The sequence below is a fragment of the Candoia aspera genome, chromosome 1 (genome assembly GCF_035149785.1).
Source record: "Candoia aspera isolate rCanAsp1 chromosome 1, rCanAsp1.hap2, whole genome shotgun sequence".
Taxonomy (NCBI): domain Eukaryota; kingdom Metazoa; phylum Chordata; class Lepidosauria; order Squamata; family Boidae; genus Candoia; species Candoia aspera.
Window position 1 is genome coordinate 225,847,854 of NC_086153.1, and position 16,815 is coordinate 225,864,668.

The window sequence follows — 16,815 nt, forward strand, 5'->3', positions numbered from 1 at the left end:
CTGGTGGTGAGCAGGAAGGGGCCCCTGTCCAGGGGGGAAAATGCATGCGTAGTAGTGAGGAGTTGAGCAGTCCTTCAAAGAGACACAGAACAGACCTGCCTTGACTTTTGGGGTTTATCTGTATGGGTTTTCTCACACTTCTTCAGTTTGTTAGGATTTTCTGTCTAACGTAGCAGTAATAAAACACTAGAGACTTATTCCTCATCTCAGTGTGGTTCTTGACTGTTAGGACAATATAGTTTTTGCTCAGTACACTCAAAAAGTATTGTAGACTGGAAAAAAATGTAATAAATGCAATCCAAAGGCTCACAGGTGTTGAGAAACTCCATTATATGAACAAGTTACAGGTTAGGAAGGTTTTTGGTTTACAGGGGAAAAGGGAGGGTATGTGAGGGGGTCAGGGGTACATAAAAAATGCTTAAGAGAAAGGGATGTTTTTTTCCCTCTCATGTAGAATTTGGGTTTATCCAATCAAGAAGTATAGTGGGAGATTCAAAATAGAGAAGTGCACTTCAACACAGTGTATGACTAAACTACAGAATTGTTGATCAAAATATGTGTTGGTAACGAGAGCGCTTAAGACAATCAGTCATCAACTTCATGGAGAGCCTATCTTTCCAGTGCCACTACAGTAATCACAATGGCTGTATCACATACATACAATTATAAAGTGCTTCTGGAATCATTAACTTCAGGCAGCTTGTTAATTGATTTTGAGCCAGAGTTACGAATGAAAGTGAAGCTGGACAATATATTTGTAGCAGTCCAAATCCTCTAATGTGTAGTGTTACTGATGGGCATTCTGTGTTTGACAAATTAACATCTGTGTTAGGGACTCTCCAAAGGCCAATTAAAAATGGAAATTTCCAGTAGCAAAGGGTGGTCTAAGTTAGGTTGTGGATTAGGCCTCGCAACCTTAATCTTTTTTCCCCTTCATACTTCCAAGCTGGAGGAGAAAGTAGGAACAAAAAAACTGGGGCTGGGGGGGATCATTTACTTACTGTTAACACTTGATGGTTGTCAGGTTAAAAGAATGTTTACTGCATGTGTATATATCCCCTATAGCTAATAGCCTACAAACTGAAACAATTATGAAATTAATGACTTTGATTTTTGTTCTCCATTGTCCATGCTTTTTATTCCACATTTATCATTTTATGTTTTCAAAGATTTCTTTAAGGACAAAAAGTCAAGACTTGATGCAATAATTCACTGGTCTCAAAAAAAAAAACCCTCCAAAAATCTAACTGCAACAAAAATATTGTGTCTTCTACTAATCTTAGTGGAAACTGCATAGGCAAGGTGTCCTACAGTTTGATCAAATGACATACTTGTGATTATGTTATGCATCACACCAAGAATCATTTCACATACATCTTTTAAAATCCTGTTACTAAAGTTAGTTCCAGCTTTTGGGGGACTCTTGGAAACATCCCCTGAAGAGGCCCACCTCATTGCCATGATGATACTGTTTGTTCATTTCCTGTTTTCCTTTGGTTACAATCCACACTGCTATTCAAGGCAAGACAAGTAAGCAAAGAACACAGCCAGAGGACTCTGGAAATTGATAGCAAGCCCCATCTGATAGCCAACAAGGCTAGGCCCAGACACCAGCCTTGCAAGATAGACTCTATATATGTCTTGCCAAAACAGCTTCTTCCAGTAAGAAAGGAGCCATAATTTAAGAATAGAGCTCATGCTCAGCACCTAAACGAGGCTAAAATCACAAGCAATCTGGAGTATGCATGAGTAGAGTATTTAACTCTGCCTAAGAAACATTGAGCCGTGTCTCCTGGTTCTAAATCCCTCAGTCCCTGATGTTGCCACACGAATTGGCAAAGCCTTAGAAGACCAGCTGTACTTTCTCTTGAATGCAAATGAAACTCTGTGTGAATCAGGACTTCAATCAACTCTGGTTTCCAATTGCACAGTAAATTCAACTCATATTCAAGGCAAGGCAAACAAACCCCTCTTTCAGATCTCATTCAGATGATTACTAGAGGAAATTCCTTGTGCTGGTTAATGACCACAATAAAGACTGCTGCTGATTATTAGAGGACCATATTTTTGGTTGAACAGGTAAGCAGCACAACCTCCCCTTACATAAATACATGAACGTTTAATTCAAAAATATATATTTTTATTTGCACTTAAGTAATAAAGCCTTGGAGCAGTGGATTTTCTAATTAGAAGAGTCATCTGCATCTTAAAGGCTGACAAAAATACAAATAAAAGGATAAGTTGAAAAGACTACAATATATCATATCAGAGTGGTAATACGCACTACATTCACGAATCCAGGCCACAAATTAAAGAAGAGAATGCCGCAAGGAAATGGAGAAGCAAGACAAAAAGATTAGGATCCATATCTCACTGAATACAATATATGGTTCCCCATTTGCTTCCCTGTCCACTCTGTGAATCCTTTCATAGCTTTTATGCATGGGCTAAAGGCAAGCATGTGACAGTACATTAGAGCCAGAAAGTTGTACTTCCTGATCTCTGGGGAAGATTGTCAAAGTCTTAAATAGTTTCAGCCATTTAATTTCTGCTGCCCACAATCTGCAAGAGGAAAGTGAAGATATAAACAATATCCGTGTAGATCTTGAGGGCTCCATAGACGTACTCCTCAGGACTGATGGTGTGCTTCCTGTTGCCCAACACCAATTGGGTATCGTAGGCAAGAAACTGTAAAAAGCCACAAGGCAGCAGTTAGTTAAAAGTTACAAGAAATTATTCAACAATAAGACTTCTGGTGGGAATATGGCGATCCGAACAGCTGTGCTCGCAGGCTTTGCAGGCAGAACTGACATCGTGGCAGTTTTTTGTGGGCTCAGGCAGGTTTTCTGTGAAGCCCTGGAGCATATTCATGGATAGAAATCACTCTAATCATCCCATCTGTCCTCCACAATAGCGCCTTGCAGCCAGAGGATCGCAAACTGCGTATGTGCTAATCTGGTAAGAGATGCTGGGAGGCTGGGACATCACCATTTCCAAGCCATGCTGTAGCCTTAAAGGGACACTAAGATCAACCACCCCATTTCTAAATCAATTTATATATTTTTTAAGTCTATGTACCCTAAGAGAGGCTTTTTACAGCAAGAAGTGATCTCTCTTAGTGCTTACGTTATTTCTAGGATTAATTTAATTTTTTTAAAAAGTTGTGGCTTCTTTCCCATCTAAACACTAAAGAGGATTGAGAATAATTAATTGCCTCCCTGCTATTATTTTTGTACTGAATTTGAAGAATTTAGTATTTTCTTACATGCTGAATCTGCTGTTTAGAATCTTCAGCTTTCTGTTGCCACTTTCTCTGGGAGCTGCCTGTTTGCATACTTTTACTTGTGTCAACATCTTTCGGAAATTTTCCATTAACTCCTATTAACTCCTACTTTCACTAGTCAAGTATCTAGGGGGCACCATAATCTACTGCCTGAAACATGGAGGATCTCAAGCAGACTTTCTCAGAGTTTTGTGAGCTTAAACAGTTCCAAACATTCTTTTTGATTCCTGTCAAGCTATTATGCAAGATATTTGGGACACTGTAGAAAACACTAGCTTTAAAATGTGTCATCTGGCTGGGGATGCTGTGGAAGAGGTTGATGAGTTTAACAACAATAGAAATGTTTCTACTGACAGTGAGACCAAGGCATTACTGTGGAACTGAAGGAATTAAAGGGACAGTTTGATTGCAAATCATAAACGGAATTGTTTTTCTGATGGAAAGTTATGGGAAGGAGGAGGTCTTTTCCTATGGTGGTTTTCTGCTGAGAAGGCAGTTTTTAAGGGGGGGCAGTTGGGCTGTTTGATTTTTTTATGGAAAATGCGCTATGTGTAATGTGGAGATATTTGAATGCTTTGATATATTTTGAAGTGGGGTAAGGATTTAACAATGTTCATTTGGATTGTTTTTAAGGCTTGTTTGACTTCATATGCTTTTTTAATGACTTGGATCAAGGTTGGGTAAGGTATAAACAAGAAATGCTTGGTCTTAGGTTTAATAGAATTAAGATTGCTATAATTGCAGTTTTATTAATTATAAGAGCAGATATTTACATGTTTTTTAGTTTAATTTTTATTATAGTGGACAATGATGTATAGAATAGTGTTAAGAGGAAATAATCAAATAAATGTTTTTTGGGGGGAGTTAATTAGGAGCTGTGTGTGTGTGTGTGTATATATATATTTCTTTTAATATGGGAAGGAGCAAATGTATTTAGTGATTTTTACGATGTGCTAACGGAATGATTTATAATGTGACTTTGGTTTGATATAGAGTAAGGGATTGATTATGGAAATTGCTGTATATTCTTGCTGTTTAAAGTTGGAAGTCATCTCTTTATGTAATCTTTAATTTTTTTTTCTCTTGTGTTTTCACATTTTTCTTTTTCTTTTTTTCTTTGATGTTTTTTGCTTTTTTTGTAGTTTTTATCTTTGCTTTAAATCTAATAAAATTCTTATTTAAAAAAAAGAAATTATCTAACAATAAAAACATTCTTCTTGCCAAGAGTTGCATTACAGAATAAAGGAACGCATCCCAATATCCATAGGTCACAAGCAGAAAGGATGCACAATGGCATGAATAGAATCCTAAATCTACTCAAGAGTCCTCAAAAGTTCTCCTTCTCTTTCTCCATATTTACTTCCATTCAACAGATTTTAAGGAAGAGGAATTTCCCTTCTCCCCCCACCTCTCCAAATTTGGAATGCAAGCATTTAAAAAATGCTCAAAAATAGAGATTTTTAAAAATTTTTCCAGAGCATTGAAGAATGAAATTAATTGAAACAGAGCAAGTATGTATCCCTTCATATACAACAGGCTAGTTATAACTTTGGGTAAAAATTCTTTTCAAAAGGCACTCGGGAATAATGTAATTCTCCTGAAGCCAAAAATAGTATCATGCAAGAGTAAACCCAGAATTTACTATTCCAGCAGTCTGGAATACTTGACTTCCTTGGATTTAATCTATGGTAACAGATGCAACAAAAAGTAATACAGGGAAAAAATATTCCAGTTCCATTTGTGAATCACAACATAGTGACTTATTCCATAGTTCAAAGTCCCTATCTCCTTTTCTCTTCCTAGATATTATTTAGCATCCCTCTAAATATAGGTAAGCATGCAGTCTTTATAAGATAAACTGTAAAGATAAACTTTACAAAAGTAATCCAGTTTATCCTACCCCTGAACCCTTGGATCCAAGTAAAAAGTGCCTTCAAGAGAGGGCAACGTTATGGTTTTGATTACAGTTGTGGTTTTGCACGTATTTGGCTTGATTTTAGTCTTGTGTAATAGAGGATGGATAACTAAATCTACAGAAGGCAATTTCCTACTAACCAGGGTGAAGGCGATTGCACCGATTGCTGCATATAGCATATGGAGCCAATAAATCTGCAAGAAGAAGAAAAAATTAATTTTTTCTCCACATATTTAGTGGGTTTGATTTAATTAACTCTTAACATTTTCTCCAGACCACAGCACAAATAACAGAAGAAGGAAACCATTACCAACTCATCACTGATTTTAAGAGAGAAGGGTTTAAATGTTTTAGAAAAGACAGGCTATTGATAACTCAACAATTTCTCAATCATAAATGAGATTCCCCAAAACAGAACTTGACAATAGATTCATTCCTGTCTACATGTTCTCCCTCAAGAGTGCTCTCTCAGAGTGGTAGATAGGAAAACTGCCCTGTTTTTATCCACATACTACAGTGATAGATTGGGCTGTCAAAAAAGTGAGGAGTTGAACCTGGGTCTCTTCAGTTCAGAAGCAACATGTTAACCACGACAGTATCCTGGCTCTAGGATGGGAATTCCTTGCAACATGCAATCGTACATTCCTTATATTATTTAGAGTCGTACGTCTAGAAGGCCTGTTGACCCCAAGCCCACTAAATTTCTACCAATAGTTCCTTACATATTTGAAGGCCAGGACTATGGCTGTGATAATTCCAGTCACCATGACAACGATCCCCAGCACACAGAACAAACCAGTGCAGGATGTGAAATCCACCTGCCAATGAAAACAAGAGATGGAATGGGAGAAGATGGCAGACAGCAGTTCACCTTTTCTGCAGAGTATTACTGTCCCTTGTAGGAAACTCCTCAGCCCCACCAACTCCATTATGTAAAAGACACACAAGCATAAGCATAGACACATTAACACCATACTGAAACAGTATACAAAATGCAAATTTTGTATTGAAATGGTATACAAAATGCAAATTTTATACTGAAATGGTATACAAAATGCAAATTGTGTAAGGGGAAGATTTGCAAGTTTTTGTTCTCATATGTATTATGCAACCAATTTTGGAAGAATCAATGAAACTATTTAAAGACCTTGGAATAGAAAAAAAAGGGATGGAAATATTTAAAATAAAACTACATAATAATACTGTACATAATCATACACATTTTACTATGCATTCTGTTATAAATATTTCAAATTCTGGGAAAATCAAGATTGTGATGAATATTGAGAAGATCTTTTGGAAAATGTTCTCGTTATTTCTGCATTGCCATGACTGACCATATGCCCTTCCTAATGGTGAAGGACCTATTTATTGATAGAACTCTCTCTCTCTCCACCATAGTTCGGAAAGGGTAGAGCTGATATAGGAAATGTCACCATCCAAACAATAGAGATAGGACAGGATGGACTTTGAAATCATGTACAGACCTTGCACTTGATATTGATACTTGATACAGGCCTGTATTTTATATTTAGTGTACACTGAATTACGAGAAAACTGCCTTTTTCACATAGTCATTCTATAGAAGAGTATAGAAGAGTATGTTTTGAATCTGAGCCACTTTGAGCCTTCAACCCCACCAGAAGGGTACTGACTTTGAATCAGCCCCATTTCATGGTCCAAATGGCAATTTTGAACCTGAAACAAGACAGCACACCGAAACCTCAGCTTCTCAACCTTCACTCATCAAAAAGGGGCAAGATGCTTTCGGTGACACAATGGAGGAATGCAACCTACATTATCTCCTAACCATGCTGATATTGCCTCAAAGAAGGAGACCTCTCACCTTTGTCTGGAAACAGAAGATGGTAACAGTTATGGACACAATTGCTGTAATGATCATGGCGATTAGAACAGCCTTTGTACTGTAAATGCTGCAAAGAAATAGTTAAACAGAATAATTTCACCACATGATAAATCCAGTGGTACTGCCTTCTTAGTTAGATATGGAAGGAACTATATAGTAACAAAGGTGCACTTTGGCCAAAGTGGTTCATTCCAATTAATACAAAAACAATTTTGGGCAACTAAAATTCCTTCACCTACAGTCAGGACCAGAAATATTGGAACAAGGACAACTGTCTTTGTTGGCATTTCCTTGTTTTTTGCAAGGAGCAAGCCATTAAGTTACTATGGTAACAAATCACTCTGGCAGAGTGAGAAGGTCAGACTTAAGTATCCTCAGTTTTGGGTGTGAAAAGAATGACCATATAAGGAAATTGCCTAGAGGAAGCTTGCCTGGGCTTGTTAGTTTCGGTTTCCTTTCCATCTGCCTTCCTCCCAGTCCTTGCTGAGCACGTGTGACTGCACAAGCTTGTAAATATATTTATGTAAGAAGCTTTCTGTAAATACATTTATTTTTATAGAAATGCCTGGTGTGTGACTTTTCTGATCTCTTGGGCCAAATGCTTGGCATTTGGCCTCTGTACACCACCACATTGAAGCTGAAAGGAAACACACCCAGATGGGAGCGAAGTCAGGACTTTCAGCTGTAATTCAAGGAGTTTGACAAAAGTGGGACACTAACCATTCAGGAAGTACAGCCAGTGGCATACACACACACCCATCGCTGGTGGCTCATAAGTAATGGAACAAACCAACATCATTACAAACATAAGGATCGCCTTTAATACCTGAATGAAAATCCTTTGCAGTCAATAACTGCCTGAAGTCTGGAACCCATGGACATGACCAAATGGTGAGTTTCCTCCCTCGAGATGCTTTGCCAGGCCTTTACTGCAGCTGCCTTCAACTGCTACTTGTTTGTGGGTCTTTCTGCCTTCAGGCTTGTCTTCAGTAAGTGAAAAGCATGCTCTATTGGGTTGAGATCAGGTGACTGACTTGGCCATTGAAGAACATCCCACTTCTTTGCCTCGAGAAACTCTTGGGAAGATTTTGTGAATGTTTTGGGTCATTTTCCATCTGCAATATGAAGCAGCGTCCTATCAGTTTGGCAGCATTTGGCTGAATCAGCAGAAAGTATAGCCCTATACACTTCAGAATTCATCCTGATGCTTTTATCAACAGTCAGGTCATCAATAAACACCAGTGACCCAGTTCCATTGGCAGCCATACATGACCATGCCATAACACTGCCTCTACCATATTTGACAGATGATGTGGTATGCTTTGGATCATGAGCTGTTCCTTTCCTTCTCCATACTTTTCTCTTCCCATCATTTTGGTGCAAGTTAATCTTGGTTTCATCAGTCCAAAGAATCTTATTCCAGAACTGGGCAAGCTTTTTTAGGTGTTTGCTGGCAAAGATGAATCTGGCCTTTCTGTTCTTGAGCATTACTGTCAGGCTCTGCCTGAGACCCAATAAAAACACAGACGCTAGAGTAGACTTTAGGTTCTGGTTTTATTTGGGAATAGAATGCATGCCCTTAGAAAGCTGAGAGTGAGGGGAGCGCACTGGAACGGGATTTAAATAGCCCGCGCCGGTCAGCGCTCCACCCCCCCTCACCCCAGGTGGGCCCCACGAGTCCCAACAGTTCGTCCTTGCCAGGTGAGAGGTCCAGCCCCCTGCGCCCCAGGCATTGCCTCGATCGCCTCCCTGTGCGGTGATGATCCATTGCCGGGCGATCAGGCTTCTAATTCTTTGAAAGCCCGGGCGCGCCTCTCCTGTTTGGTTGTCATTCAATTTCTTGTCAGTTACCTTTTATTGTTGCTTCCTGGGTTGCCGGCCTCAGTCGTTACATTGTTTCTTTAGACCCATTACTGCTTTTTGTGTTTCTCTATTGCCCTTGCCTTATCAGCCAGGGACCCATATTCTTGTATTGTCATGCGAGCCGTTGCGATGTCACAAACATCGCAATGGCGATCATGACAATTACCAGTGGTTTGCACCTTGTGGTGAAACCTCTGTATTTACATTCATAAAGCCGTCTCTTGACTGGAGATGTTGACAATGATATGCCTTCCTCCTCAAGAGCGTTCTTGACCTGGCTAGATGTTGTGAAAGGGTTCCTCTTCACCATGAGCAGAATTCTGCAGTCATCCACTTTAGTTGTCTTCCGTGGTCTTCAAGGCCTTTTGCTATTGCTGAGCTTGCCAGTTAATTCCTTCTTTTTCAGGATGTTCCAAACTGTTGTACTGGCCACTCCCAATGTTTTTGCTATCACTCTGATGGCTTTATTTTGTTTTCTCAGCCTTATGATGGCCTCCTTCACTCGCATGGACACCTCTTTGGACCTCATGTTGAGAGTTCCAGTAAACAGCTACCAAATGCAAATGCAACACTCAGAACCACCTCCAGGCCTTTTATCTGCTTGATTGGTCATGGGGTACCCAAGAAACAGGCCACACCTGGCCATGCAGCTGCTTGTCAGCCATTTGTTCCATTACTTATGAGCCACCAATGATGGGTGTGTGTGTATGCCACTGGCTGTACTTCCTGAATGGTTAGTGCCCCACTTTTGTCAAACCTCTTGAATTACAGCTGGAAGTCCTGACTTTGTTCTCATCTGGGTGTGTTTCCTTTCAACTTCAATGTGGTGGTGGTGTAGAGGCCAAATGCCAAAACAGTTATCCTTGTTCCAATATTTCTGGTCCTGACTGTATATCAGAATTGCTTATTAAATCACCATGGTGGAACATGAAATATGCATCTCAATTTGTGAATAGAGCCTTCCTTGCTCAAATCCCTTGGGGACTCTATGTGGGGCTGCGAAGACCACTTCAAAGCTACAGCTAATCCAGAATGCAGCAGTGCAGTAGGCCCATGAAACAACCGTTCTGCGTGAGCTGCAGTGATTACTGGTAGGCTTTCAGCTGAAATTCAAGGTGCTGGTTGTTACCTACAAAATCTCTTCCTGGCACAGAACCAGGATTTTGAGGAACCATCTACCTCCGATTGTCTCTGTCTCCCTAACAAGATTAGACAGGATTGGCATGCTGTAGGTCCCATCTGTTAAACAGTACCATCTAATGGGACCTAGGAAGTGTGCCTTCTGTCACAGCGCCTGCCCTGCAGAACAGCATTCCCCCTGAGATCTGGATGGGTCCAACCCCGCTGGCCTTCAGAAAGTCCCTAAAGACCTAGCTGTCCCTTCCCTCAGAGGCCCAGGATGTTGCATGAACTGTTAGTGGGTTAATATTCATGTGAAATGAATTTTGACCCCAGCACTAAAGATGTGCCTGTATTCTTTTTTTCCTGGATAGTAATTATTTGTGCTTCTTTGCTGTTTTTAACATTATTAGCCATCCTGAGTCACCAGTGAGTGGATGGCCAAATAAATACATACATACATTCCTATCTTTGTGCCATAGAATCTTTAGATAATAACTGTTTCTCCAAAGCTGACCTTCAGTATGATACCCTGGGCTTCAACAATTATCAAGGCACTTCTCCATGAAGTGTTTCCAACACTCCTGAATCAACTCCACACTTCTGTGATTCTACACATCACCCCTTCAGCAGCCTAGCAGATCGTCTGCCTGTGGTTTTACTTCTGTGCAACTGCTATGCAAGCCGAACAGCTCTGCAGCCAGTTTTTAGCTGAAATACCAGAGCTCTATGGGATGGAGGGAACTCTTGCCCCACTCCCTTCACCTCAGGCTCTCCTGCTTCAGCTGCCCTAGTCAGTCCTTTAAGGGGAATAGGGCATCTTCCCCTCAGCACTCCCAGGAAAGTGAATAAGTATGATATATACAAGATTTGGCCAATTTCAGCAGAAGACTGAACCTGCAAACACCAGGCTGCTGGCCTGTTTATTTCCTTTCTTCCCCTTCAGTTTGGAGCTTCAGGATCTGCAGCACCTCAGATCAGGACAGTGATTTTCTCCCCTTGTTTTCAAGGCTGTGGGGCTGGCAGATCTGAAGACAGGCCCATATGGCCTTCAAATGTTTTGGATGGACTGGGAATGGACACAGCAGTGTGCATATTTATGTCATCTCCCAATCAATTAACAGATAAAAATGAAGAAAGAGCAGTTCTGGAAATGGGACATCCCTATAAATCGAAAGGAGGCATTGTTTTATCAGCAACTTTCCCTTAAGCCTCGGTTCAGTAGAGCTATTTTCTAAAAACTGAATTGCTAGGGAAGTGTTGAATAAAGTTATAACAAATGAGGTGGTTCAGTGTAGACCCAGAAGTGAGGTTTGTTTTCTTGATACAGGTATTGGACAGCCTCCCACCAAGTAGACATTCAAAATATCTAGCCAGAATATTTGTTTAAATTGTTTAATTTAAATTGTTGCAGAGCAGACAGAAGCAGGTTAAACATGGATTACTGTTGTACTTTACCTAGCAATGGTGCCTGTCATGAATCCCATAGCCAGTGTCTAAGGGAGAAGGAGAAGAAGAAGATGACGACGACAACGACCAGTTGGTCCCTGTGCACATGTGCACACACGTATGCCAATAATCTTGGCCTCCACTATCTAGTTTGATTAATAAGCATCAGATTACAAATCGCAGGCTCAATGTCTCTCTTTGCCTATCTGTGCAGGAAAATTTCTCTTTATCCAAGACTGACACTGGATGTCTAAGTTGACTACTATCCTGAGGCAACTCTTAACTGATGGGTACTATTTCTCAATGTGTATTTCAATTGATGGTGTTTGTTCATTTGTTTTCATGATAACTTTGTACTGTCCTTGCATTCTATGATAACTTTGTATTGTCCTTGAATTCTATGACAACTTTGTATTTTCCTTGAATTTTATTATCATTAGCAACCTCTGATTCTCTTTTGCCCAAAATCAAAGACCTTATTTCTACGACCCTTTATTCTATAACACCTAGTTTTACTGCTGCCCATTTCAATATCAAAACCACATCACCCTATACTTCCCATTTCATTCTACTTTCAAAACATGACTGGATCTGTGCCCTAATATTCCCTGCTTTCAACCTTGAGCCTCTCAGTTTTGTCTTACTTGCACTTTTGAAAGGATTCATGGGAAAGGGAGAAGCATGGTGTGATACTTTAAAAGGAGGACAAAACAGCAACTTAATAATGAAAAAAATTAAAAATCCTACCATCAGTACCACTGAATTTACGTAATTTCAGCCAAAGTTCACAACAAAAGCATTCACTTACGAAGACAGACAGAAGGATGAGGTTCCATGGAAAACGTCTCCTGCAAGAAATTAGCAAAAGCAAATCCGTTCAGTACCAGGGTTACTTCACAGAGAGACATGATAGATGATACCATTCCCACTCTTAGGTGTCCATCTATAACAATAAATACTGATCAATGAACATAAATCAAGTGAAGTGAATTGATTCTCATTCAAATCAAAATGCCAATATATCTAGCATAAACTCACCGTGGGCCCTCACAACACACCAGCACCAGGTAAGTGACCAGGAATACAGCACTGGGAAGATAAAACAAGCATTATATTATTAAATTTCAATACATCCTTGTCAAGAGCCTGACACTCCATTGCAAAAACACAAAGGCTATAATATGGCAAAGTCAGGCCCTGGCATAATCATACTGCAAGTCTTCTACGTTGTGCTATTTGCCCCTTATCAGGAGACCTGAGAGCACTCTGACCTCTCATCTTCAACATCAAGAAGTGATCTGTGCTTTTCTTTGCATCCTGCATGTCTCAGCAGAGTTAGGCCTCGCCACATATATTTTTTATGTTAGCTTTATCCCATCACTTGTGGGTGTCTGGGTACAGCACAGAGGCAAGGATCTTTATCCAGCCTGAGGGTCATGAGCAAGTCCCATACTTAGTTTCATCCAATTTGCACCCAGCTCTTCCCCAGATCTCAAGAAGGGATTTTAAGGAGGGTGCTTCACAGTTACTGCTGAAAAGATCAGAAAATCTTCCATCAGCATCAGCTGATAGCAGAAGCAGGGAAAAGTTCCCTTGTTTGCCTCCAAAGTCAAAGAAGCAGATGGTCTCTTTGTTTGTCTCCCCCTCTGAGGACAGCTAGAGCTACTGTACCAGCTAGTCAATAGGTCCCAACCTAAACAGCCAAAGCTTCAGAAGACAGTAATACTTCTAGCCTCTACGCAAATTTAATTTTTTGATCATATGTAACATACAATTACAAATTTGCAACATGGTTTATGACTACATGAAGCTCCTGAAACATTTTTTTTGTGGCTTATTGGTCTTTGATAGAAAAGGTCTCATACATTTGCATAAAGAATCATCTCTAGCATAATGTCCTTCTCATGGGATAAATTCAGTGTTAACTTTATCCCACCAATTCTCAATACCTGAGTGTAATGGTTAAAGACACTGGGCTAGAAACTGGGACACTGTCAGTTTTAATCCTGCCTTAAGCAAAAAGCCAGTGGGGTGACTTTGGGCCAGTCACTCTCAGCCTGAGGAAGAATGCAATAACAAGCTACTTATGAAAAATGTTGCCAAGAAAATTTCATGGACTTGTTCACGTAGTTGCCAGGAGTCAAGACTGTCTTGAAAGTATAACAAGAAAAGTGTAAAGCATGGCAAGGATCTCCAGCATGAGTAACCAGCTTCCCATGGGGTATACATGGCAGAACCCATCCATTCATATTCACCGAGAGCCTTGGCAGCAGGATGTACCACTGCAGTCATGCTTTTGTACAAAGGGAATGAACTCACATAAAACAACTTAAGCCAATCTACAGGTATTTTGTATAAATCTGTAGCCTACCAGATATTGCTAAACTGCAAGTTATCATAGGTTTTTCCAAAATGGCCAATGGGCAGAAATGCTGGGAGCTGAAGTTACAGAACCTCTGGAAAGCCACAGGTTTCCCAATTCAGCTATAAAGTTAAGAAACTTAAAATGAGTATGGTCCTCTATCCCAGGATTTCTCAACTAGGGTTCCATGCAACCCTAGCATTCCACAAGAGGTCACTAGGAGTTTCCTGGAAGATCACAATTTATTTAAAAAATTATTTCAAATTAAGGCAACTTCACATTAAAGAGGTAAGTTTCATTCTTTATTTTTAGTTTAAGAACACTGTTAATACAGGCCTACACATGAAATGAATATAATGATTTTATAACTTCTGGTCTATATTTAAGCCTGAATGTGCAGGGGTTCCCTGAGGCCTGAAAAAATATTTCAAGAGTTCCTCCAGGGTCAAAAGGTTGAGAAAGGCTGCTCTATGCATATAGGAGAAACAGTGGTACTTACTAAGATGAGTAGTACACAGCAATATTACGCCTCACAAAAGTTGACACAGGTTCACTATAGAGATTGAAAATCATATATCAAATAAGTTACCCATGGTCACATTAGGTTCGACTTAACAATGATTTTGTTCCCCTCTCCATTCTGACACCAGGTTATTGGTACTATAAGAACAGTTGGTTGTTTCTTCAATTTCAAATTTCCCTCTCCCAGGTAAAAAACCAAACCAAATAATTTCCCATGTATCATAAAAATTGCAGAAGCAAACTGCCACTAGTCAAAATTCAGTCAGAAGACATACTTAATTGCACAATATATATTAGTAAGTGTTGAAAGCAGGAAACAACTATCCAGGGCCGCCACAAGCAGGTGTGCAAGTTGTGCACTGCACAAAGATGCCATGAAATGGGGGTGCTAAATGAAGGGAACAGTATTGGAAGAAGCCTGTCCAGTTACTATTCCATGTCTGCACATGCGCTATAGAAGAAAAGGGGGTACAAAGCGCTGGGAAGCCACAGCTGCCACATGATGTGACTTGATGCTCTGGCAGCAAAAAAAATCTTGCACAAAGGTCAGTGGCAGTCCTGCAAGTATCCAATGGACTCTTCCATACGCATACATGCACACGTAACCAGTGTTTCTATCTCACTCAACATGCCTCCATCCAAGCCTGGATTGTAGCAGGATGTGGAAGGATGTCTGACAGACATTCATGGCCAGAGAAAGGTAGGACTGGTCTCAGAATACTTACACAAAGGTGAAGACTGAAATGATGCCCACTGTCACAAGCAACTGCACTGAGATAATGCTATATACCTGGGAATCAACAAATAAGATGCATCTGTGTAAGAGCGAACTGCTTCAAACAGTCAGATATACCTTCAATTATACCACTGCGAGGATCTCCTTAGAACTATGTGCAATATTATACTAACAGCATGGAAAAGAAGAATTCGGCCTGCTGCAACCAATACTTTCTATTCCACTAAGACATTATTGGATACAAATGCTTCGGCTGCAGACCACAGTTTTCTTATCCTTGTCTCTTATCCTGGTAGATAACCTGGTGTCCTTTGGAATTCAGTTCCCATCAATCCTATGCCAACAGCATGGGATTGTATGGGTTGTAGGCCTGAACATTTGGAGAACAGCAGACTGACTACCCCTGTCTAAGAGGGATGCAAACCTAGATGGCTACCCCCATCACGCTCACTCAAAGAGAGAGCTATGGATGCAGTTCCAAATAGCTTTTCATCTCCCACGATAACTCAGTGGGGGCTCAGCTGCTGTTTCTTGAAATTCTGTGTTTTGGAACAAGCACTTGAGAAGGGGAGCTATCCAAAATCAAAAGAAAAAAATCCCAAATGCAACCTGGTACAACAGTGTTCCTTGTTAATAACCCTGTTTCACTCCCTAATAGGAATCCTAACCCTTTCAGGTACAGATGCCCAGATTCCTGTGATCAGAGTTTATTTTGTTTTATCTTGTAGTACAAGTAGAGATTTCTTGGTCTTGTACCAAAGACCACTTGAAACACTGATCTTCCCTGGACAAGCCTGTATGTTGTCATTATGTGAACTCAGAGTTTTCCAAAGGCAGCATTCAAGAAAGCAATTTTCAACAAAATTTGTGCATGGCAGGTGCCTTCAGGTTACCTTGCGGATGAAGCTGTGCCTGACTTTCTTATCATCCCAATCATCAACATGGAAACCACTGTCCCCTCCTGAATCAATGATATAGCTGTCCCCTGCCAAAAAAGATAAGATGTCATGACCCTGGATATTTGTGCTATTCTTCAAAGGGGAAGGAGGAACAAACCAGCAAACTCCTCTCTCCTAAAGTGATAGGGCATTTTCAGAACTGGCACACTATACACACACAGAGAGAGAGATACATACACAACACCGTTTCTACAAAAGGCTCATAATAGTTCAAGGCCCCAGTTTCACTCCACCTCTAGCAACTCCTTGACTTTCATGACAGGTTAATTTGTCTCATGCTCCCTTTGCATGAACGGTAAGATTAGTTAGCACCAAATTATTGCTGGACAGCTGCAGAATCTTCTTCCTTGCAAATTCCCTTCACCTTGTGCAACTCGTTGCATTAAGTTCCTATTCAAAGGCATTTTTATCTCAGGTCTATGTCTTGAGAGACTGTGTTCAGAGGGTCATTCCTTTAGTTCTTAGGAAATACTTCTGTTGTTTTAATATAAGCCTCTATTTCTTTCTCCACATTAAACACAAAATCACATCCTTTAATTTCATATTAACAAACCGGATTCTACTACTAACAAACTGAATTTTATTACTATTACTTCATGGTTCCATGTTTAGAAATTGCTAAAACCAGCCAGAGTAGTGAATACTAGGTTTTAACCAGTGACTGAAATTGTACCTGGATGATTATCCCCATATAGTCCTATTTAGATTGACATAAATCACGCCAATGTACCCAACCAAAT

General features: G+C 40.1%; 2 protein-coding genes across 4 annotated transcripts in view; one reads left to right on the plus strand and one right to left on the minus strand.

Moving 5' to 3' along the window:
* LOC134487209 (keratin, type II cytoskeletal 8-like) overlaps positions 1-16,807 on the plus strand; it is a 95,968-nt gene extending 79,161 nt beyond the window's left edge. Inside the window, exon 10 of the mRNA XM_063288868.1 lies at positions 16,796-16,807. The gene's annotated coding sequence lies outside the window, so the exon portion shown is untranslated. The remainder of the gene's footprint in view (positions 1-16,795) is intronic.
* The window catches only part of LOC134487211 (protein lifeguard 3-like), a 42,773-nt gene continuing 27,842 nt past the window's right edge, over positions 1,885-16,815 (minus strand). For all 3 annotated transcript variants that reach the window (XM_063288869.1, XM_063288870.1, XM_063288871.1), the window contains exons 3-12: positions 16,010-16,101; positions 15,106-15,170; positions 14,358-14,411; positions 12,535-12,585; positions 12,305-12,344; positions 11,506-11,543; positions 7,045-7,132; positions 5,921-6,016; positions 5,339-5,392; positions 1,885-2,688 (exon numbers count right to left, since the gene is read on the minus strand). In XM_063288869.1, coding sequence (XP_063144939.1) covers positions 2,542-2,688; positions 5,339-5,392; positions 5,921-6,016; positions 7,045-7,132; positions 11,506-11,543; positions 12,305-12,344; positions 12,535-12,585; positions 14,358-14,411; positions 15,106-15,170; positions 16,010-16,101 — 725 coding nt within the window. In that variant the 3' untranslated portion in view covers positions 1,885-2,541. The remainder of the gene's footprint in view (positions 2,689-5,338; positions 5,393-5,920; positions 6,017-7,044; positions 7,133-11,505; positions 11,544-12,304; positions 12,345-12,534; positions 12,586-14,357; positions 14,412-15,105; positions 15,171-16,009; positions 16,102-16,815) is intronic.